The sequence below is a fragment of the Schistocerca americana genome, chromosome 3 (genome assembly GCF_021461395.2).
Source record: "Schistocerca americana isolate TAMUIC-IGC-003095 chromosome 3, iqSchAmer2.1, whole genome shotgun sequence".
Classification (NCBI taxonomy): Eukaryota; Metazoa; Arthropoda; class Insecta; order Orthoptera; family Acrididae; genus Schistocerca; species Schistocerca americana.
Genome location: NC_060121.1, coordinates 595,315,995 through 595,340,944, shown reverse-complemented (window position 1 = coordinate 595,340,944; position 24,950 = coordinate 595,315,995). Strand labels below are relative to the sequence as shown.

At 38.6% G+C, this 24,950-nt stretch overlaps 1 protein-coding gene across 1 annotated transcript in view; it reads left to right on the top strand.

Annotated features, from left to right (window-relative positions):
• Positions 1-21,865, top strand: part of LOC124607290 (zinc carboxypeptidase-like) — a 67,420-nt gene extending 45,555 nt beyond the window's left edge. The window contains exons 8-10 of the mRNA XM_047139576.1: positions 12,967-13,169; positions 18,282-18,366; positions 21,212-21,865. Of these exons, the coding sequence (XP_046995532.1) occupies positions 12,967-13,169; positions 18,282-18,366; positions 21,212-21,411 (488 nt within the window). The 3' untranslated portion in view covers positions 21,412-21,865. The remainder of the gene's footprint in view (positions 1-12,966; positions 13,170-18,281; positions 18,367-21,211) is intronic.
• The last annotated feature ends 3,085 nt before the right edge of the window (positions 21,866-24,950 follow it).

Below are 24,950 nucleotides of genomic sequence, written 5' to 3'. Positions count from 1 at the left end.
ACATTTTCTTCTTGATGTACAGCAACTACCCTGGCCGTAAAGACCACCAGATCTCCCACCAATTGACCACATATGGGACATGATGAAGCTGGAACTTAATCGTTCTTGCCGAATTACAATAAAAGGCGCAAGATTCTTGGGAAAATGTATCGCAGGATGCTATGTGGCGCCTATATGTTCGTTTGCATACGAGAATACACGCATGCATTGCCGCCAGGAGAGCATATATTGTGTATTGTTAAGACTTTACTGTGACATGTGTGTTTCATTTGGTCTGAATTTTTTGTCATATACTCTTAGAGAGATGATCTACCTGTGGCCTCAAATGTTAATAGAATGATCGTGTCCTTGAGAGTATTGCAATTTTTATACCGGCAGTGTATGTATGCGCCTTCCTGCCGCCATGTGCGTACTGACGATAATGAACATGCATGCATACTTGAAAATTACTATGAGGTCAAACTCGACCGATGGTTGTATGGAATAAAGTACTTTATTTCAAACAACATACAGTTCATACGAAAACGCAATATAGTAAAACATTTGTTCACCTTTTATCAAATAATTTCTGCAACTCCTTTGGGCCTTGACATCTAGAAGTACACTCTTTTGGTTTGTTCTTGATTTCCAGTTTATTGCCTTGCCGTGAAACATACTTATGAGAAACATATGTCCTATAAATTTCATCTGCCCTCTGCCTTCTGACTGAGCTTCTGTCCTTTACCTCGTATACTATTTCCAGATCTAACGTCCTTTACCTTCAGATCGTTCTAATGATCTAGGCCGATTTTATATCATTTGATCTTCAATCTCACTTTCTCTATTCCCAGTATCCAGCTCTAAGATAAGTGGATAATGGTTACCCAGAAATATGGCTCATGTCGAATATTCTGATATTGATGTGTTTGTAGTAGGAATATTTTATTTTGCAGTAAATAACTTGTTTTAAGCATCTTTTATCTACTGTTATTTTACTACCGAGATAGCATAGCTACTTTATTCGATTAATATTAACTCAATCAGTTTTCTTCCTTGCACTGATGTCTCTAACAATTTGCTTAATTACCATCACTATAATTTATTCTCACCTTCTTTTAATTTTCGCTATTTTATTGCATCAGATACGACCTAAGGCCGAATACACCTTGTTGTACGTAGTAATTAAGGAACTTCTGTTTATCCGGTTGCTTCCTAGAAAATAGAATATTCAAAAAGATGCTAACTTCAGTGCCTTTCCCATAACGCATACTACGAACGGGTAGGAGTGGGTACTTTAAGCCCACTAAAAAAAAACACGAAATAGAAGTTTAGTTAATTTTTTCAGTTTCATTAAAAACATATTTTTTAATGGTTTACTGATAAGTAAATAGGGTCTACAGCAATAAAATTTCTTTTAGTACTGCCTTTGTAACACCAAAACGTTCTGAATAATGTACACTACCAATGGAAGAGGTAGAGGACAACTAAAAAGATAAGAGATGCAAATTTCGCTAATTGTAGTTAACTTTCATTAACAACTCTCTTTTTAAACAGATACTAATGTCGAAGTAGGGTCCAGAACCTCAAAATATTCACATTCTTTATGAAGATTGCATCTGCTGCTTCACTTCAGACTTCAACTTCAGGATTACGTTTAACTTAAAACATTAAAACAGTTAAAGACTCTGGTAGAAAGTTTTACTGAAAACAATAAATATTTTCTTCAGAATTTTAAAATATAAATTACATGACCAGATTACAATACTTACAAAAGTTGGGCATAGGGTACCCCTGACTTCCGTCGCTATTGCGATGGTTAAATGCTCTTACATCAAATATTCACATCCAGAGAGTTAAAATACGTGTATTTCACATTATTCGTTATTGTAGAAGAGTAATATTCAGCAACAGAAATCCAGTACATCTGACGAATTTGAAGCTGATATTGGTAATTAAACATCTGAAAGGTAGAACAAAACTGCAACAGCGTGAAGGATACAACAAAATATGTTTACTATATTGACATTGACCATAATACCTGAAATGCTGCTCTCAGACCAGCCAAGGTATGGCATGAATTACTGCGGGTAAGAAGACACTTCTCCAGAGTACTAGCCGGTCGGAGTGGCCATGCGTTTCTAAGCGCTACAGTCTGGAACTGCGAGACCGCTACGGTCGCAGGTTCGAATCCTGCCTCGGGCATGGGTGTGTGTGATGTTCTTAGGTTAGTTAGGTTTAAGTAGTTCTACGTCTAGGGGACTGATGACCTTAGAAGTTAAGTCCCATAGTGCTCAGAGCCATTTGAACCAGAGTACTATTAACATGTCAAGGAAATGAAAAAGTCGTTCCATGTGCAACTTCTGTGGCGTCGAAGATGTTTATCCACGAGATGCACTTTATATTCTTGCACTGTTGAGTTTTCCGCCACTTGCATCGGCATAACGAAGTACATAACCATGCAAAATCTTGCTTCTGTAGATCTGAGCAGCCACCGTTTTCGTGGAAGAACTTGATGTCTTCACACTCATGTTAATCTAAATTACGGATTCTGGCAATTCCATTGTTGATACGAGCGTGGTAATGTGAAATCACTGGGCCCATGCTGCGTTCCGTAAGTCCTAGAACAAGCTAAATTTCACTCTTAATTTAGTAGTCGGTTTTTTACTGCATCAAACCTAAAAGTGATATACTTGTCATATTGAAAATGTGATTAGTTTAATTGTAAATGAGACAATGAGACAGTACAGTAATAAAAGGCCATGCGACAGATACCATAACACAGGGAGCCGCGCTGCAAACATTTGTGTCAACGGATAACGAACTTGTGATGCGGGCAGTGGGGATGGGGGGGGGGGGGGCGGTCATCTAGAATTCTGTAGAAGATTGGTGAAGGTGTACATCCACTTTCCAGAAAATGTAAGACGTAATAAATATGCTAAGTTCATGGAATATTCCGTCAGTTCTTGGAGAAACACAGACGTATTAATAATACACAGTGTTAATATTGCACAATAATATTTATTTAATGTTTCGTTATGAACCGGCTTTCGGCTTCTTCGGCCATCGTCAAATAACTTCAAACTATACAGATATTCCACACAACTTTAGCGAGAATTCGTAGTTGTACAAAGACTGTTGAACAGTGATATGTGAGAATTTATGACTATATCGATGCAAACCACGAGCATAATGTAATACCTAAAGAGACTCTGAACAAATATATATTATATAATTGTATATTCAAATGTTAAAACTATATGAACGTACAAACCAAATATATTACACCGCGAAGTACTGGCACACGCTACTATGTCTTACTTGGTCTGTCATATGTACAAGCTAGTGATGTGATGAACAGGCTGAAGAAAAGGAGGGTGGGGAGAGAAAGAAGTCTATGGAACGTGGAACAGTTGTAACAAGCTTATTATCTGATGGCTACATAAATAATAACTGGCTGCTGCTACTTTAGTAAGGGTGAGTAATGGAACAACGTTTGTTCATTAAGGACCTTGTCAGGGTTCTTTGATTGTTGTTTATTAATGGCCAGAACTTCCTGTAGTGTTAGTTTTCTGCCTTTAGTTATTTTATGGGGAACATTGCATTTCACATCATATGAATGACGTTTATTCAGAGCATGTTCCGTAAGGCCGGCCATTAATAAACACCGATCAAAGAATCCTGACCTGGTCCTTAATTACTAAACGCAACTCCATTATTCACCCTCACTAAGTAGCAGCAGCCAGTTATTGCTTCTCTGACCATCAGATAATGAGTTTGTTATAACTGTTCTACACCCACATTCCACAGAGTCTTTCTCCCACCCCCTCCCCTCCCCCCACCGTCCCCTTTTTTGGCTTGTTAATCACATTTACCAGTTTATCCATGTGACACAGTTGCCTGTGCCATTACTCGCTTGTGCAATATATTTGGCTTATACATTCATATAATTTTAATATTTCAATGCACAGGTACATAAGATATATTTTTTCAGAGTTTCTTTAGGTATTACATTATGCTTGTGTTTTGTATGTAAGAATCCAAAAGCTGGTGCATAACGAGCTAGCACAGTGCAAAATAACAGTTCTGACAACAAAGAAAGTAATAATAAATGGAAAAATGTTATTTAACAGAGGTGTTATTCACGCTTAGTTCTTCCGTTATGCGAGAAGAGAAGAAAGACATCACAACACCTGGCCCCATTTGACATTTAGGGGCTCAGCCTACATATGGCTTGTCGACACGTCTCAATTACGGCCTGTTGACTTTAATTAATGCGCCGACTAATTAGTTCGCTTATTTGCAAAAATAACTAAATTTTTCTTTTAAGAAAATGTTTCATCATTTAACTGTATGCAGCGAAAAGTCATTGATTAAATATTAACATTTTGATTGTTCTGTGGATCTCCACATTAGCACAGCTCATAACCACAGTGATGTTGCCAATCCTCACCCAACCTCAAGTCTTAAGGCAATACAGTGACAAAGTAGCATCGTAAAGTTATTGTGAGTGCCATACTTCAATCGCCCTACACGCTGAAACTGCGACTTTTGTATACACCCTGCATACAGACCTCTGATAACATGGTTAAAATCTAAGCACAACACGTTGCTTTGAAAGCCAGACTTCCCAATCACGGTCGCTTATTGGTCTTCAGTCCAGTGGACTAGTCTGTTTCGTCTTTGTAAACACTCCCGTGGCGAGCGATGAGAAAAGTGCGTATTGCTGGTCGCTTTGCATACGTACTGCAGTCATACAGTCTTCTGCATGCAACACTCCATACGATCAACTCCCAGATGGCTGCAGCAAGAGCACAACGTAGTAGGCGTGTAGTCCTTACTCCATTTCATTTGTATCCCGCACGATATCGACAAAAGCGGCATGCATTGTGCCAAGAGCCAGCCAGTCCTATCGACGAGACTTCTCAGGGCGATCACAGCAAAGACGTTTTACGAACGAATGTGGAAACTGGTGAGGCTAATTCCGTACCATCGACCAGCAACAGACAGGCATGGTGATTCCACGTTAGTACAACTCATAACCTCTTTTATAAAACAGTTGACTGCGAGCCGTTTCTTAAAACAGCCTTTTCTCTTTTTTTGTTTTTGCTCATAACACTGCACCGCGATGATGGGGCTCTTTTTATTTGTTTTATGACATAGCAACTGTGTAGTTTCAATTACTGGATATAAGGTCTGCCCGTCAGCCAAACAACTGCATTTTCATAATCCTCAAACATATTCTTTATTCTGTGAACATATTTTAAATAATAATTACTCTAATGGACATTGGGCCTAAGAGCAGTTTTTGTCTGTTGTTGTCACTATCTTAATTTTTGTACATTATTGGGTAATATAGGACCCTCTGTACATTATTGGAAATTGGTAACTTGGCATACGTAATTAAAAGATGTTATCGTTGGTTTGGTTGCTGAATGAACATACCGCTTCATTTCCAAACGCAATGCTATTGTGCGAAAATATTTCTCGACTATATTACTTACAGGTAGCTTTCGAAAATCGTTTTTTATTTGTTGTTGAAACTTTCGCACATATATCACATATATATTTTGAATCTTCGCTCGTAAGTAACACTTTTTCACTTTACAAAAGACAGTGTTAACGTGTCTACAGCCTGTCGAAGTTTACCTCTTTTCATTTCAGTTTGGCGCCAAAAAATGGCTCTAAGCACTATATGATTTAACATCTGAGGTCATCAGTCCCCTAGCCTTAGAACTAATTAAATCTAACTAACCTAAGGACATCACACACACCCATGCCCGAGGCAGGATTCGAACCTGCGACCGTAGCAGCGCGGTTCTGGAGTGAAGCGCCTAGTACCGCTCGACCACAGCGGTCGGCTCAGTTTCGCTCCAAATTTGCACCTAGTTTATTAGCTTTCTCCACTGTCCCTCTCTCTTTCCTTGTGTATCTGTGAGTCTGTGTGTGTGTGTGTGTGTGTGTGTGTGTGTGTGTGTGTGTGTGTGTAACCATTTCCTTTAGTGTGTTAAGTACTCTGCCATCGCATATTGCAGTGAAGTCATTTATAGCATGTTTTCCATCAGTTAATGTCTACTGTATGTGGAAATTTTCTTCCGCTGTAAGTTATTAGTATAGGCGGAGGTTGGGCTTCACGGTTTTTAAATCTGTTTATATTTCAGTTTTGTGGTTGCCATGGTCTGTTAAGTGGTCAGCAAATGTGGTTCCCAGCTGTTACTTTTTATAGCTCTAGGGTGTTCTGAATATCCTGCATATTTGCTCTATCTATACTGTTTGACAGGAGCTGCATATAAGTTCATACATACCTGACGTGTTGACAAGGGGCATTCAAAAGGTAACGCAACTCATGGTGCATCGATCAACTCTGTATTTTGTTACCCTCAGGAAATTGAAGAACAGACTGCAATGTGTCCGTCGCCAGAAAAATGTAAACGAACTTCTGTATTACAACACAAGGCCTTACACAAGTCTGAGCACCCCGGAGAAACCCACGAAACCTCATTGGACTGTTCTTCATCATCCACCCTACAGCTTGGATCTCGCACCTTCCAACCTTCATCTCTTTGGTTCGATTTAGGAGACATTGGCTCCGACGTCGACCAGTAGAGTGGCACCATGCAGACATATAGACCCTTCCAGCAAGGTTACGTAAGGCCGTAGCACTGATTGGGGATTATGTTGAAATACAGGATTTTGTAGCCAGAAGAGTGGGGAATAATATGGTGTGGTGGAATCCAGAGTAAAACCAACCTGCTTTCAGAAAAAAAAAATGTTGCATTACTTACTGAACACCCTTCGTATTTATGGGCGTTTCTTGTCTTCTAAGTATTTTTTGTGTTGCATTATCTCTTCTGTGTACTATCTGAAGTTCCTGTTTTTTTTTTTAAAAAAAGGATTTTTTTAAAAAAAGGAAAATATTTTGTACTATGAAATTTTTTAATATGTGAGTATGTGCCATTTTGTTTTGTGAATGGGTGCTTGTTTGTTATGTCTTGTGTGTGGTGATTGTGTGTGTGTCATGTTCTTTGAGTTGTACAAGATCTTGTGTATAAGTGGTGAATTCATTCCTTGGCCATTTACATATTATCTTGTTAATTTCCTTAGTGTATTCAGCGCCTGTGTGCAGCTCTTTTTGTTTATGGTTGCTCTGTTTAATCTGTGGAGATCCCTCGTTTCTATTTCATCAAGTGGTTTGACTGACTGTGACTGGTGCAGCTGTTTTATGTGTGTTAATGGTTCATCACTCAGGAATGCCATTGGCAGAGTACATCCCAGGTCTTTGTTCATTTGGTTGTTCATGAAAATGATGGCTGAGATCCCACTAATTTGTGATCCCATTGAGAGTCTTCCATGTTGTGAATATAATTCTTTGTTGAACACAAAGTAATTTTGTGCTGTTATAGTCCTGTGTGTGGTTGCTATTCAATGTGTGGGTGCCTACTACGTTACCTTGTTCTTTTCGTTCTAGTCTAATGATGTTCATTGTGTCATCTACTGGATGCAAGTATACTTTGATATGACTTCAAGTGGTATAAGGCTTACTGTGTCGCCAACGTCTATATTCTTCATCCTGTTAGTTAATACATTTGTGTTTTCCATGCCACTATTGTTTTCAAAAGGGTATATTTTCTGTAGTAATGTGTGTGCTGGGCTAGATGATGTGATGCAAAATTTCTGAACTTAATGACTGGTCTTAAAGGAATATGTTGTGTGTGCATTTTTGATATGGAATTTAGAATTGGGCCCTTTTGATGTCCCAGTGTCTTTCTTTCTGTCTGGCCTCTAGTGAATGTATTTTTAAAGCTTTTCCGACTTTGTTGAATGTTACTGTTGTTATTTGCTGTTAAATCGGTGTTTATCTTCGTGATGTTGCTCTTCAGAAAATCTAGTGTTTTGTCTATGCACTCCTTTTCTTTCATGATGACCATCTTACTGCCTTGTCTCCTTTGTTGGTATAGCATTGTGTTAGGATTGTTGAACCTTCTTGGCTGTAAATTCTTCAGATATTCTACTACTTGAGATCACAGTGGATCTGTGCATTTCCATCATCTGTGTTATTTCTACAGCTGCTAATCTTTTTAGTGAAGTTTTCATAAAAAATTTATGTGTTGAGTCCTTTCTCCAATATAATGTGTTCAGTCTCTTTTATAAGGTCTTCCTGGGTTTTGTATGGCATGTGTGTGTTAATGCTGTGTGCTGACGTTTTTCCTGGTACACACTTTCATTATTTTGTGATATTACTGTTTTGCAAATTATATGTTTCACTTGATGATTCTCTGCAGTGGTGTTCTTATGCTGTTTATCATTGTGTTGAATTTTTGCTTTGTTTCTCCTGTTTTTCTTGCATTATCTTTTGTACGTGTGCCTTTCCTCTTTCTATTATTTTCTCAAAGTGAGCTGATATTATGGAAGATCTAGATGCGTTATGTAATGTTCAGTGTTGAGCGACTGCTTTTTAGCATGTAGTTCCTACTTTTTTGTTTTAACAGCATCAGTTCCAACTTCCTTCTACTTTTCTTGTTGGAGATTACACGCTATTCACAGACAGTTTTGCAGTCTAGAATTACACTATGAGCTAGACAATTTCCATCAAACTTTATGTTGAAGATTATCATCTATAAATTTATGAAGTGTATTTGTTGTAGAGCTTGCTGCAGAATGCCTGGCTAGGTGATGGCTAGGTGATGAAGTATCGATCATTTGGTTCTGCAGCTCTTCCAGGTACTGTGTTTACTGGTTGCTCATTACAAGGTGCACCTGTTACCCAAACACCGGTTTCTTCATAGAAACTCAAACATGTATGAGCACTTTTGTTCCATCACCAATGGGTACTCTTTATTCAGTTCTGTAAAATGTAAATTGGATCTAAGTAATGTTTATTCTGACAGAAACTGGGCCCAGACACAAGTTTCCTGTACATTACTGGATACTGTTGGCTTGTAATCTGCAATTAAACAACGTTACTGTGAATATGGCTTTTGAGTTAACAAATCACTATCTCTAAATGCAAAAGTATTTCGATTTGATACTGAAAATCCCCTCTATAAAAATCTACATGGATTCTTCAACAGAGTATCAATAATTATGCCATGTTCCTTGGATTTCGAAAAGTATTTGATACAGTTCCACACTGTTGTTTAGCGATAAAATACTAGGTTACCCAGTATAGGACACAGTTTGTGGCTGGATTCAGAATTCCTTGCATACAGAACTCAACACGCCATTCATAGCAGAACAGAACACACAGATGTACCAGTAATTTCAGGAGTGTCTCAGATGAGTCAAGTAGGGCCATTACTGTTATTGATCTGTTGAATAACATCATATGCTCCATGAGGCTTTTCATGTATAATGATGCGGTCTATAGCTGCAACTCCAGAGAAGGCTACGATCAGAAAGGGGAAATCTGTGTGGTAAAATATATATGCCAGCACGACCCAGTTATCTTTCAACTTTAGTCCAGAAACCTTATTCTCCCCAAATACTGTTTTGAGGGTGGTCAGTAGGGGTTTCGGTGGTAGCAGCACATGTTGTTTAGTCTTCCTGCTTAATTAATGGGTCCGAGCGACTTTCTGAGTAACAGTCAGTGGTGCAGGGCTCTTATTAGTAAATTTGATATTATAACTACTGAACTTTGTGTGTGTGTAATCAAAACGATGTTATCATCCTTGTACAAGTAAGTTCACTAGCACAATAACGCAGAATGCTATCCAAAGGCCACGCATTAACGTTCCTTTCCTGCATGGTGAAACAGTATTGCTAACGAAATCCCACGCTATATGTTGTTTGGAGCATGTGGACGATGGCATTTGATGCCGTTTTTTTACATCGCATGAAGAAAATAAACATTTACAGCTCTGCAAAAAAAAATCATTATCATCATCATCCGCATTCATAGATTAGGTTTAAGGAAATTGTTCTGACTTCAGCGTCTTTTCACCATAGCTTCGCGGGGCAACCTGCATTCCCTTTTTGGGTATATATTGCAAAACATTTTTAGTACAGCTTTCTTGTTCAAGTCAGTCTACATACTGCTTAAGTCTATTTGTATGTCTCATTTTCTCCTGTTATTTCAAATATTTTAAGCTCATTTATAAAATCTTCGTTTCTTATTCTGTAGTTTAGTTTAAATTCTTTAACTGCTCTGAAGAATTTCATTTCTGCCATCGCAGTTCAGTTTATGTCTTCAATGTTTGCTATCCAATTTGCTGGTCTGTAAAGCAGCACTGGAGAAGATAGTGTTTTATAGAATTTCAGTAATGTTTCTTTGGTTGTCTTTTTGTTTAATTTTGTTTTTATTGTTTCGAAAATACCCTGATGTTTTACTGTTTTATTCTTTATTATAATAAAAAGATATGTCACAGCTCAAGTAGTCAAAATGACCAATTTTCTCAATAATTTGGTTTCTGCTACTATTTTTGAGTGCACCTGTTGTTCCCCTCAGGAAACATTATTTTTGTCTTTTTTATAGATATTTTAAAATTATAATTTTGGTCTGTTAGTTTTAATTTTTAAATATTTCTTTGTTATTCTTCATCCAAAGCGGTTGTCATAGTTTGTTATTCAGCATACATAAATCTTTTTACATGATGTTCGTATCTCATTTTAAGTCTCTGTTGTTTTGTATACCCTCATTCCGTTTTTTAATCGTATATATTTGAATAATTTTATAGAAGGATGCAACCTTATTTAATTCTGTTGGTTATTTGTACCATTCTTTCTTATTTTCTTCCTTGCTTTTATTAAAACTTTAGTTTTATTTTATAAGTTTCTTATCAGGTTTCACAGAATACCATTTTCTTGTAATAATAGCAGAAGCTTTACCGTGTTTAATCAGTCAAACGCCTTGGCAGTGTCAAATAAAAGCAGTATGTGTCTCATTATTAAATTATCTTATTTTATTAATCAATACCTACAAACTACGTATTATCCATTGTTGGTTGTCGAAATCTAAATCCACTCTGGTCTTTAGTTGACTGCTTTGGCGTTGGTCTCAGCCTTAGAAATAAAATTTTTGTATTAACTTTATATCCAACTGTTTAAACACTTATTTTCCAATAATTAATACAGTCTTTTCGACCTCCTCTCTTAAAATTTGATTCCTGGCGGCTATTGAATAGAGTTCCACTATTCTAGCTTTCATCCAGCATAAATTTAAGAAAAGTAAAAGCTTAGATTAGTGGGAGTTCTGCAGTATTTTAATATCTCACTGTCAGTATCGTTTACACAAACTGCAATTCTTCTATTCAGTACATTTACACCTTTCCTATGTCATATATTCTCCTTGTTCCATTAAGTTTTGATCATACCACATTTTTTGCAATGTTCTTCCCATTTTTGTTCGTTGATGGTTTCAATGTTTAATACATCTTTTTCTTGTCTGTTTAAATATTTAGTTGTTTTATAGCTAATTTCTTTTTGTTCATGAAAGTCATTTTCAATATTATTTACATCCATTTCCCAATATCGTCTGTGTGCTTCTTTACACTCTCTTTTAAAAACTGCTCTGTACTGGTTATATTCTACTCTTAATTTGGGCAGTATTTTGTATATGTTTTAGAAATCCTTCCTTTTTCTCCCTCGTTACTTTTTCTAACTGTTCATTCCATTTTCTTAATACCTTCTTGTTGTATCTTTTAAATGCTGTTCCCAGTGCATTACAAGCTGTCTCCTAAACAGTATTACTCACTGTCTACCAGTCTTCACTAATAGCATCAGTGGTTGGTTTTATTAGCAATTGTTCAATTAGTCTCTTTTCGGATGAAGTTTAAACACTTTTATCATGTGTTAAGTGTATTTGGGCTGCCATTTCTTTATTTCAGTAAGTGTTATTACTCCTTCTCCATCTTATTAAAATTACTGAAGGACATGTTGCTTCCTCGATACACTCTTTTATTTGTTGACAGTGAGAATACTTTTTTGGTAAGTCACACGTAATCAAATAATGACATTTGATCTCCAATGTACAGTCTATTCATGTGGATATCGATTTTCTTAAAATGTGTTGGTAATTTTCAAATTATTAAACTAGTGAATCGTCTGTATTCTTGTCCATTTTTATTTAAAATGTTGTCCCCTTCAGTGCCAATTTAGTTATAGATGGTTCCCTAATCTTGTGTTTAAATCTGACAGTAATATTATAAGCAATTTTATTTTGCTTATCTACTTCGTTTCACAAATAGGATGTAATTCTAATGTTTTCTGTTCCTTTCCTTTTTCTATATATATTACTACTACTGTCATGTAGCCACTGTTGTACTTTAATCTTACAGTCATCATACGTTCATTAATAAAGATATATGAGTCTATTTTATGTGCCTATATATTTTTCCAAGGTGTCCACTCCCAATTGAGCTCTGGTTTTCTCCGAAATTTCACTGTAAAACATCATCATATCATTAATCATCTTTCATTATTTTAACTCTTTCTTCGTTTCTGTTGCAGCTAGTATATCTATGTCCTTGTCTTCCATTTCTTTAAGTAATTCAGTTTCTTCGTTGCCGAGCCTACTAACATTGTAAGTTGCTGTATTTAAGCTGTCCTGATATCATATTTTTTCTTCCTTTGCCTTTGCGTGCTGTGGGTAACATAACACTTACTCGTCTAGATATTTATCTACTGAAGATTGTAAGTGGTTAATTTTTTTCTTTTCGCAAGTAGAGTTTACTGACCTCGAGATACACCTCTGTTCCGGGGAACAAGTAAATATAATTTCGGGTGTTCTTTCCCTGGAGAAGCTACCTTCATCGCAGCTGACGAACTTAACCTAACCATTGTAGGCCAATTTTGCTTCCACTCAACTCTTCTTATCCAGAAAGCTAGCGAACTATACTTCCCTGGGAAGGACATTTGGATCACTGAATACTGTGCCCACCTACCACGACAAATTGAGGCCAAAAGGGCGATGCAATAATAAATAAATAACTTAAATATGATTTGTTTGTTTGAAGTAGGGAATCATAATTGAGAATTAGAATATTGTGTTGACAGAGTACGACGCCAGTGAAGACCCATGTGCCTACAACCACCGTGGCCCAGCCAATTTCACCCAACAGGAAGTGATTACGTTCGCGGATTTTCTGCTGAATTTCGGCGACGACCTGCTCTTCTATTCCAATTTCCACGCTTACTCTCAAGTGCTCATATTCCCATATGGGGTTCCGAACGTTACTGCGGACAATTACGACGAGCTGGTGGGTATATCATTCATTTATGTGACCTTTGTAATTATAAAAAGAATTTATTCATTAAGGCTGACTACGTGAAACTTTCAAATACCAAGGGTTTTTTTTCCTCAGGCCATTCATTTTAATTGAGAAAAATAATTTTCAACTTTGAGACAACTCTCTCTAGTAGGGATAAGATGGATACATTTCCATCTAGGTATACTGATTCAGGTATCCCACGTATTTCGTAAATCCGTGCTTGAAACTTAGTCAGTGTTCAACCTTCTATAACTTTGATTTCGACGCGTTTTTAGAGACATTAACCATCTTTAATCGTACATGTGTTGAGGCTTCTACACAATGACGCTCTTTAGCATTAGTATTTTGGAACACACATTTTAGCAAACAGCATTGCAATGTTTTAATATTGCAAGAAACCTACCAATACGGGAGGAAACACTCTGTTCTGCTAGAAGGACTACGATACAGAAAATCGAATCAACCACTCAACTCTAAACTATCAACTGATGATAAGAAACCACTCAATAAAATATCACAATCTTATGTATATGACAAATAGGTGGGACTGTCAGGGATTCTTGAATACCATGAGCAGGAACAGCGTGAGGTAGCATTGACATTTATTGATATTTCCAAAGACTGGACTCCCGAGTCGTTCTTTTGAAATTGCGTTTCGTATGTGGAGTTCAATTTTTCTCGTTTTTCTGTCTATATCTCTTTATCTTACAAGAAACTACGTGTGATGTGCTGCTATGCAGTGCATATTATTGAATCAGATGCAACTGGATTAGGAAAAAGTGAAGCGCAGTATAGATAAAAATAATTAAGTTGGAAGTGCCATTACATCTGTAACGTTCGTAGTAGCGACAAAACATTGGATAAACGTGTAAGTGCTGTGACTTGCCAAAGTACGAATGAAAGGGAAGAAAGTGCACAAATCAAATGGAGTCCACTAGCAGCGTTCGTTAGAAATGAAACTTACCAGCAAGTTGCAAAGGCATGATACCCGAATGAAATATAGAATAATGTGAAGAAATTTGAAACCGTTGCCTAAAGGACAAGCTGGTAGTATACAGAACGAAATCTCCCAAATGTGTGAGTATGATAGAAAAAAATGGTTCAAATGGCTCTGAGCACTATGGGACTCAACTGCTGTGGTCATAAGTCCCCAAGAACTTAGAACTACTTAAACCTAACTAACCTAAAGACATCACACACATCCATGCCCGAGGCAGGATTCGAACCTGCGACCGTAGCGGTCGTGCGGTCCCAGACTGTAGCGCCATTAACCGCTCGGCCACTCCGGCCGGCAGTATGATAGAACTACGAACTAGCGTCATAGAAATATGACATTATCTGTTGTGGTGTAATAGATTTTCCAATGCTGTGGACATGGAATACTGAAAGATTTATGTTGAAAGAAAGCTGCAGATTTGGATTAAATATAGGCTGTGATCAGGGGATCCTCCATGAGAAAAGCTGTGTTTACTTATTTATTCAATTTTTACTCAAATGTTAATCTGTATCGGCAAACAGAGATCATAGAATATAATATTCATAAAATATTTTGACAAAGAGCAAGTCAGAGTAATGAAACATCGAACCATCGAAAGCTGCACAGAAAATAGCACTGAAGATAACAACAATAAAATATATGGAATTAGAATTCACATTATTTTCAATATTTTGTGAAAGCCTAGGAAAACAAAAACCAGAATGGTGTCCTGTTTCTCGCGAGAATATAATTTCCTGTAATATTCAATTTCAGAAATGTATATGTTTCAATGATGCTTGTGCAGTCAGTAAAAACAGAGCATTAGAGTATCTAAAATAGCTGGAGACACATTAAAACGCAGCTCTGACAAAGAAGTGATTCTAATGTAGATCCTAGCTTAAGACCTCACTTTTAACCACTTTAAAGTACCATCTGTTCTCTGTTGCTCAAATGAGATTCAAATATCTGAATTCCTTACCCCTAATTTCAGTATACTCTGATTTGTTTATATCTTGATTACATAGATAAAAGCAATTACGATGGCACGGGGGGGAGGAGGGGGGATGATAACCAGAATCTGCAGTTGTTGATCAACATCATCCACTACTTCATGCAAGGAACCTATATTGCCTACTCAGTTAAGGAGGTATGCATAAAATCAAACTGAAAATCTCTCGGTGAATTGTGCTCAAGGAAATAGGCAGCTATGGTGTTATACAGTGGTCTTTTGAAACTTTTCTGATTCATATATGATACTGCAGTCAGTTAATCTGCAGTTAACATCGTTTCATTTTTTATTTAGTACCTTCAACAATGAATATTTAAATCTCTCTGAGAAAATATCTGTCCTAAGACTTATTTTGCGCAGGTATACAGCTATGAAAGAGGCAAAAATAGTAATTTATTTTTGTTGTGAGCTACTCTAGAAATTTCTCGATAGTGTTGTAAAAACTAATGAAATTCGCATTTTGTTTTACACGATATTCTGATGCCTGTATATATGCTGTTCACTTGATGGGATCTGGCCCGGTTTGCTACATTTCCATTGTGAGTGTACGAGTTCAGAACTTTGATTTTCCCGCGCAAAATAGAGACGATAGCACTGCACCACTGTAGACATTAAAGGAAGAGAACTTTATGCGCATGCTTGAATTTTGTCCCCGCCTTCCAGCTCGTCAGTCGCTGCTCGTCGGTCGCTGACTGAGGTGCTACAAAACGTGTTCGTCGGATTACCGATTCTCTCAAAATGACCGAACGTGTTGAGCAAAGATACTGCATCAAATTTTGTCAGAATCTTGGTGATTCTCAAATCGAAACAATTCGTAATATTCAGGAGGTGTTTGGAGAAGATGTGATGCGTGTAACACAAATTAAGGAGTGGTTCAATCGATTCAAAAATGGCTGCACATCAGCGGAGAGTGACCAGCGTTCTGGCAGATCCTAAACTGCTCAGAGTGCAGCTGCTGTTGAGAGGGTGCAAAATTTGGTGATGGCAGATCGTCGTTTGACCATGTGAGAGATTTTCCAAGAGGTTGGAATGAGTAAAGATTCTGCACATTCAATTTTGCGTGATGATTTGAACAAGCACCGAGTGGCTACGAAATTCGTGCCCAAGTTGTTGTCGCTGGAACAAAGAGACCTCTGTTTTGACGCTGCACAGGACCTTCTGGACACCACCAACACTGATCCTGGGTTTCTGAGCGCTGTGATAACTGGAGACGAGTCATGGGTGTATCGGTATGACTCAGAAACAAAAAGACCGTCTTCACAATGGAAGCATCCCGAGTCTCCAAAGTCGAAGAAAGTGTGGCAGGTGCGAAGCAACATCAGGGTGATGCTAACTGTCTTCTTTGATGTCCGTTGAATTGTGCATCACGAATACGCACTGGAAGGCCAAACAGTGACAAAGGAGTGCTATCAAGACATTCTCCAGCGAGTCTGTGACGCAGTTCGGCGCAAAAGACCAGACATGTGGACGGCGAAAAACTGGCAACTGCATCACGACAACGCCCCCGCACATTCATCCTACATGATCCAGAATTTCTTGGCCTAATACGGAATTACAGCCGTTCGCCAACCTCGCTACTCTCCATACATGGTTCCTTGCGACTTTTGGTTGTTTCCAAAATTGAAGACGCCACTGAAAGGATCCCGTTTTGAGAGTAGAGAAGAGATAATGTGGAACACGACGACGGAGCTGAACACCATTAGAAAAGAAGTCTTCGAGAGATGTTTCAAGTGGTGGAAGGATCGGTGGGCTAAGTGTGTGCAAGCACAAGGGGCCTAATTTGATGGGGATTAGGGTCCCAACCCCCTCAGATATTCGAAATATTTATTCTGGCCAAAGGTCGATACTTTTTAGATAGGCCTCGTATAGTACGCTAGGACTCGCTCTCTTCCCACTGTTTCAACGTCAGTGATAAGCAGGGACACAGCTGTTAATATAAGATACGTTCTTACTCACGAATTGTTTTACAAAGCGCACAAAGTGCCCACGAGCTGTGGCCGTTTGTTGGTCGAGTCGTACATCTGCTAGCTCCAGTGTCTCTAGGCCGTCTGGTTCATCCATTCCCTTCGACCGCTCAGTGGTATCCATATGCACAAAGAACCTGGGCGGTAACGTTAGGCGCACCCAGAGTTACATATCTCCACAACGGGAAATTATACTGGGCAAATTGACATGTCGAGTCTGCAAGATACCAGTAGGAGTGGCAAAGTGAGTAGCATAACTCAGGACTGTATTATTCACACTGTTTCATCTGCCACTGTTGTGTTTTTTGTTCCTTAGTGGAAGTCAGATATCATGAAATGCAGTGAAAGTGTATGATTGTCTTGTATTTACTGACCAATCAGTATGCACTATCTCTTGCCATTTGAAAAGCCGAATAAATAACTATAATGCATCTGTGTTAGTGATGTAAATATATTGCATACGTTTGTTTTCATTTCTTTCTGAATACCTCTCAGTCCCAGGACCCAGTACCTCATCTTCTAAATGCCCATTAGTAATATCATCCACACAGCCCCTATCTGGTGGTTGCGCTTAGGTAAAATTTAGAGTTCAGTATCAATGAAACAGGGAATTAATTAAAAGAAACATGTAACGTTTACCTTATCGAGTAGTGCACAACAAGATCATTCTGAGACCTACAGAATGTTTACAAGTATATTAGACATCTTTATTACTGAGTACAATAACAAAAAGTCGACTGTGTTCATGCATATGTGATCGAATTCACGGAACATCTATATTAATGTAAGTCTTCAAAGTACTGTGATGAAATTTACTGAGACAAATTTAACACCATGTAATTTGTCCAGTACAAAAGTTAAATTACGTACAGTCTCCACTTGCGGCTGTGTGTAAAGTTCAGAATTGTCATTATTCTTTAATGGACCATATTACACTTCATATAAGTCGGTTTAAATGAGTTTTACGAATTTTAAGTCACTTTAAATGACTTTCAGGTATACTTATCTTCTCTCATTTACATGGAATATCAGAAGATATTTAGAGACAGTAGTTACTTCATAAATCGACTGTTAACGTGTAAGTTTCGTAATCACTTTCATTGCAACCAGTCATTGTTCGATGGAAGTAAAATCTAAATTTTTCTTTCCAGTACCAACTGGCTGAAAAGGGTCGCGATGCTCTGAGGGTCAGATATGGCACGGAGTACACCATTGGTAGCACACAAGAAGTTTTTGGTAAGTGTCAGATAAGAAGATAAATATTTGATTATCGCCTTGCTAAGAGCCAGTCTCCGCTCCTTTCAAACAAAGTATGTAATTCCTGATGAGAAGTGGCTTAAGTAGTGTTGAAGGCAGTTGAGATTTTTATATCAAGTGAATTTGTAAGAGACGGATCACATTCCCCATAGGTCACAAAACAGGTCAAGGCACTGTTACAGAAGCATGAAAAAAAGCATACCAGATTTAAAATAACGGAACATTCCTAAGATTGGAAACGGTTTTCAGATGCTCGTAATTTAGATCGAACTTCAGTGCCAGATGTTTTTGATAGTTTCCTCAGTGAACTCTGTATGGCAATTTGGCAGAAAATCCATAGAGAATGTGGTCGTTTGTAAAGTAAAAGTGGCAAGACGATCAGTACCTTCACTGTGCTGCACAGTGGTAGTGTCACTGAAACGGTGTCACTAATTCCTTCACCAAAGAAGATGCAGTAAATAGCACAGAATTGAAATCACGAGTGATTTAGCAAAGCAGCTTAGCCACTTAATGAAGCAAGTCTACCGGTCCTGTCTTTATACCAAATAGAATCCTTTCGAGGTCTGATGAAATTTCCATTTTTGGCGATCATTTACGTACAACCGTTCTCTCAACGAAAGATCCGTACCTAATTACTGAAAAGTTGCATCGGTCACATAAAAAAAGGAAAGAGAAAAAGACGTAATCCTCTAAATTAAAGGCGCACACCACTGACATCGATTTGCAGTATAATTTTGGAACATAGAACTTACAGTGTTTGAATATTGTGAAAGAGGTCGAAGAAAACGACGTACTGGCACACAACCATCACGGATTCAGAAGACATCGTTCTAATGAAACAAAATTGGCTCTTTCTTCACACCCATAGCGGGATACACTAATATACGCGTTCACCGCCAAGAGATGTCTACCATCCGCCGTGACATCCTCTGTCAATTGGCGTCATGGAGATGCGGTATGGGGGAGGGGTGGTGGGGAGGCACGTGGTCAACACACCGCTCTCCCGGCTGTTTAGCAGACTTTCCAAAGCGTGGAGCCCCTGCTCCTCGGTAAATTAGCTCCTCAGTGGGCATCACGAAGCTGAGTGCACCCCGACCAGTCCTCTCACCAACGAAAATCGTTGGCAGCACCGGAATCGAATCTGTACCCTCTGCATAGCATCCATATACCTTGACTCCTCAACTACGGAGGCGTATTCGGAGATACAGACTGGGAAAATTATTTCATGCACCTTTAGATACGCAACTCAACTTAGTCCACCTGCTCAGTGGGCAGATGAAGTAAATTCTGTTGCCTACCTTCATGAAACATTTTCGAGGCAACTTTTATTATGCCCATCCTGTATAAAAGGATGGTAGCAGAATTTTACTGCAGTCTTTCTAGAAAGTAACATCTTTCAATTAATCCAACATGATTATCGGAAAACCACGGCCCGTTTCTTCCAAAAATTTCCATTACATATCAGTGAGCATATCTCATACACTTCATATGCGTTATATCGTTCTGATATTACCCTAGCAGCGTGTCTATAAATTCGTTTTACGTCTGTCGTAATGCCCAGTTCTCAGGACACCAAACGCTGGAATAGTAGTCTGGAATTGGTCACATTGCCATCATCTACCGAGTTCTTTTGCGAATGGGCTGCTCTTTCCCAGAACCCTTCCAGCAAATCTATGTTGTCTCTCCGACTAATCTAAAACTCTTATGTGTTCGCATCATTTCATACCGCCTTTTGATGTTAGCCCTAAATACTTATACAATGTGATGTGCTAAAGATCTACGGATTCTTTTTCTTTGTTATTGGCATTATCCTTCATTTATCCACATTTGGAGACAACTGTCATTAATTATATCGAATGGAAATTTTTTCCCCTAGACAACATCTTCAGCATTTCCATGGGTCTTTGGGCGTCGTATATCTTCTTGCGAACACAACTGCGTTCGCTACTGGGTTTTATTAGCAGCTGACAGGGTAAGAATACCTGATGTCTGTTCACCAAAAGCAATTGTACGAGCACAAGGGGAACTCAGCAGAATGTAAGTTGCTCCACAAGGTCGTGGGGATGGGCAAGAACGTTAGTGGACGACGTATTGCTATGACTGCATTGACAAAGGACTTATGGGGCATCTTCATGACTGTCCTGCTGAAAGCAGTCCGCAGACAATCCAAGTATCTCAGCGTTCCTTGTGTCCATTCCCATAAAACGTTTGAGGTCAGTTAACCCTCAAAATAATAACACCCTTATCTTGACCATAGCTTTTTATTGACTTTGTTACACGTTACCCATACAGCGTTACGCCATTTTCAAACGCTCTACAGTAAAATGTATAGACATCAGACAGTAGTAAATACACCGTGGCAAGCGAATGCAAACTAACAATTACCGAATATGTGACACAAACTGTCGTATGGACCAACAAGTGGCAAAAATTAATCTGTCCAACATATGAAGTTACATACTATTTTGTCATTGTTAACGTCGTGAGAAGTAAGTGCAAACTGATTAGAATGTTCTCACGAGAACCTTACGAAATAAATTCGGACAGAGTGCATTTAACGTATGGTGACTATTATATGTAATATTTTGGCACTACAAAAGTAATTTACGTTTTGTGATCATGATATAAATATAGAATAACAAATGTTCCGGATAGCTTGAATTTTTTTTTCTGTATGTGCTGTACTTCCGAAAGCCAAACTTTTTTATTCTCTGCTTACAACGCTGATAAAAAGTACGGGATAGAGATCTGTTACCTGTTGACTTTGCAGTCAACCTTTGCAACCAAATGGCAGAGAATGACTGCTGCTTTCTCCTTCTTCCAGGTCCAACGACGGGCAACAGCATCGACTGGATGCAGGGCGTGGTCGGCAAGAGGTACAATATGGTGTGGGAGCTGAGGGACAAGGGCCAGTACGGCTACTTGCTGCCAACGGACCAGCTGATCCCCACGAGCGAAGAGGTCTGGGACAGCGTCGTCACCGTGCTGACCGGCGTTCTCGCCTCCTCCGCAGCCGGCCGCTAGCCTCACTAACACGACACCTGTACACCGTGCAAATACAGCAGCTTACTACAGCCAGTCTGCGTCTCGTTATATTGCGCGAACGCTTGCCTTCTTTTTACAGGAAATACGTAGTTGAGTTTGTATGTATGTAGTCTTCCTCAGCGCTTTGGAAAAGGTTATTTGTCCGATCACGAACAGGCTTTCAGCTTCTCAGTCAATGCACTCACAGATATTGCTGATACAGAAGATACATAAAATGTGCAGATACGAAGTTATTTATAAAGGAAAAATATTATTTCTGTATGTGACATGAGCATTGTAACATTTAACATTAAAAATAACATTTTTAATTTAGGTGAAGTCATTACATTTAACAAAATATGGAAATAATCCAATTTTCTGTTGTAATCAAACATTTGTGTAAGTCAAACTTAATGTAACTAAGAGGAAAAAGGAAATTACGTTCGGTCATTTAGAAGTGTCATATGATTATTTATTCCAAGTACTTCCAGTTGCGTCTTATTCTACCTTTCCTCAAAGTGTGAAATATGTTTAAATCTACATCGTATGGGTAGTTTTTTGCTTAAAGATGTTACGCAAATCTTTAACTTGTCTTTCCTAGTCCTCAGCTTCTCTCTTTTTCCGATAACCTAGTAACCTCAGTTCCTCCAGACTGACCAGCATATAAATCTCCAAGGCGCTTGTAGGGGATTTTAAACGCGTCACTCTCTGACAACGGGTTCATTTAGTATATAGTACTGAATAACAATTTAGTTATACCGTAATTGTTGTAAACTCAGGTGCGAATATGTCAGAATTTAACTTCTAACAAGGCTGTCTGAAATTTTGACATCAGATGGGATAATGGATCAGTCTTAGTAACTACTGAGTAGTTATTTTGGGCAGTGGTGTAATTTTACGCGTTTTTATTTCTGGAATATTATCAATCACGTCAGAGCAATAGCCGTCACTGGAAGTTAGGAGTCTGGCTGAATCTTTTTCAGTCTGACACCCATAATTAGATAACGGAGCTCTAATCTGATTAAGTATTCGGTTGGTGCGTAGGTTAGTAGAGTTTTTCCGTAAGTTTAATAAACACAACAGGTACACATAACACAGATTTTAGTCATCGATAATATATTCCCCTTCACTATTTACAACAGTCTGCGAACGCTGGGGTAGCTTTTCGATTCAGCAACTGTAAGAGTCACGTGGTTTTGAGACAAATAAGTCGTCGAGCCACATTCGGAGAGCATTTTCATCCAGAAAGGAAGTTCTTTGAACGTTGTTCCATACAGAGCGGAAAAGGTGTAAATCTGAGACTCCAACATTAAGCGAAAATGGTGGGTATGGAATGACTTCCCAACCCCAATCCTGTACAGTGTTTTTTGTCAGTCTAGCAGAATATGGGCAGGTGTTACCGTGGTGTAACATCACTCCACACTGTTTTCCTGGTCGTTTTTCTTGGACTGCTCGTTGCAGGACGGTTTAGTTGATGACAATAAATGCCAGCAGTGATGGTTATACCTCCGGGAAGCAATTCATATTACACCACACTGTCGTTGTCGCACCAGATGCGTAATTTTATCTTTTGTTGATGTGCGGATGTCTTTGTACGGGGAGTTTCTGCTTTTTTGTTTTTATTTCAGACATTCTTTTCTTTTCTTTGTGTTAGCATAAAGACACCATTATTCGTCGCCAGTAACGATGCGGGATGGGAATGGTCGGTGTTTTTCACGAGCCAGTTGATGAAGACCAAGCAGAAATGCACATACGTCCACCCGCTGATGTTGTGTTTTTGGCTTAGGGTATGCGTTTCAATAGACCCGCAAGCAAATATCACACTATGGTAGAGTGATCACAGTTCGCCACGTTTGTCCTTTCTCAGCGTTAGTGATGTGTATCATTGTGGATTAATGGGCTCAAACGGTCTTCATCAAATCCCGAAGGTCTTCCAGAACTTGGAGTATCACTAATGTCCAAATGAGCTTTCTTAAAAAGAGAAAATCATATTCTGTCCGTGGTCTGTCCAAGTGGAGTTACCCGCAGACACGGCGACAGTGTTTCTGGCTGCCTCCGCTGCTGTCAACCCTCTATTGAGCTCAAACAGAAGAATACGTAGGAAATGTTCCGATTTCTCCACTTGGCACTCAATTTCATAGCGTCCACAGCTCCACTATCTCCAAATACAAAATGACAATATTGAAACTCAAATAGCAACAGTAAACTACAAATAAAAATGACAATGGATAAATTAACCCACAGAAACCAGAATACTAAGATGCAAAACAAAAACACTATGAACTTATGTACTAAACTAATATTTAATTTTGATACTCAGTGGCTCTTTTTAAAAGAAAATCTTGTCGTCAGATGAGTGTGTAAGTTTAGAACGTGGAAAGAATTCTATGCACATTGGGTCTGAAACCTGGTAGAAAATCTAAGTGATTTTACCTTAACATAATAAAGTTGACTATTGTCACAGCCATAGAAGCGGCTCCTCTTTATTTTCACCTTTTTAAGATGTCGTTGAAGTGCCATGATCGGATCGCGTCCTGATTTTTTGTGTTATAACCCCATAACATACTACACCTTTGATATTAGATTGTGTGAATGCGTAGAACTAGCGCCGCTTCTTATTATTTACTGTCCACTAATATTGCCATTTAACACAGGATCTTTTCTTTATTACAGCAACAATTCGGCGAGCTTTTATCCACATCAAGTTTACTCTTTTACCTTTACTAAAACATCTACCACCACCTGAGGAATAATTAAGATGTGTCTGTTTCTGATGTGCTTTCAGTGAAGAGTCTGAATCGAATACAATAAAAATCTCTTAACAATGGATTTTTTTTGTATACTTCAGTGGTTTTGCTATGCCTGTAGCTTCTGCAGCTTGCAAGAACGCATATTGTGAAAGTTTATGCAGTTTTTCATAATGGGTTTTAGGACATATATAGAACACCTAAATATGGTTCTTCCTATAACCCTATGTCAGTGAAGATACAAATATACAAAGAACTGGACCAACATTCTTCTTCATAAGTCAAACAGCGTGGCGTTAGCGTGTTGGTTACCGTGTTGATTCATGTGCCGGTAATAAACTGGAAGTGATTACGAGAACTGCGTCGTATTCTATAAAATTACTGCTGGAGAAACCAACGCTTCGGCCACGGTTGCAGCGGCCTTCTTCTGGGACTGCTGCTAGAAGGTCGCTGCAACCGTGGCCGAAGCGTTGGTTTTCTCCAGCAGTAGTTTTACACAATATGACGCGGTACCATATCCAGACAACTTTTATGTCGACTGGCCGCGGAAGCCTACGCAATTATATGATTACAAGAAGATTAACCAGTGCGCTAACATAAGTAGTTTACACTAAGGTTCAAATGGTTCAAATGGCTCTGAGCACTATGGGACTTAACATCTGAGGTCATCAGTCCCGTGGAACTTAGAACTACTTAAACCTAACTAACCTAAGGTCATCGCAAATATCCATGCACGAGGCAGGATTCGAACCTGCGACCGTAGCAGTCACGCGGTTCCATACTGAAGCGCCT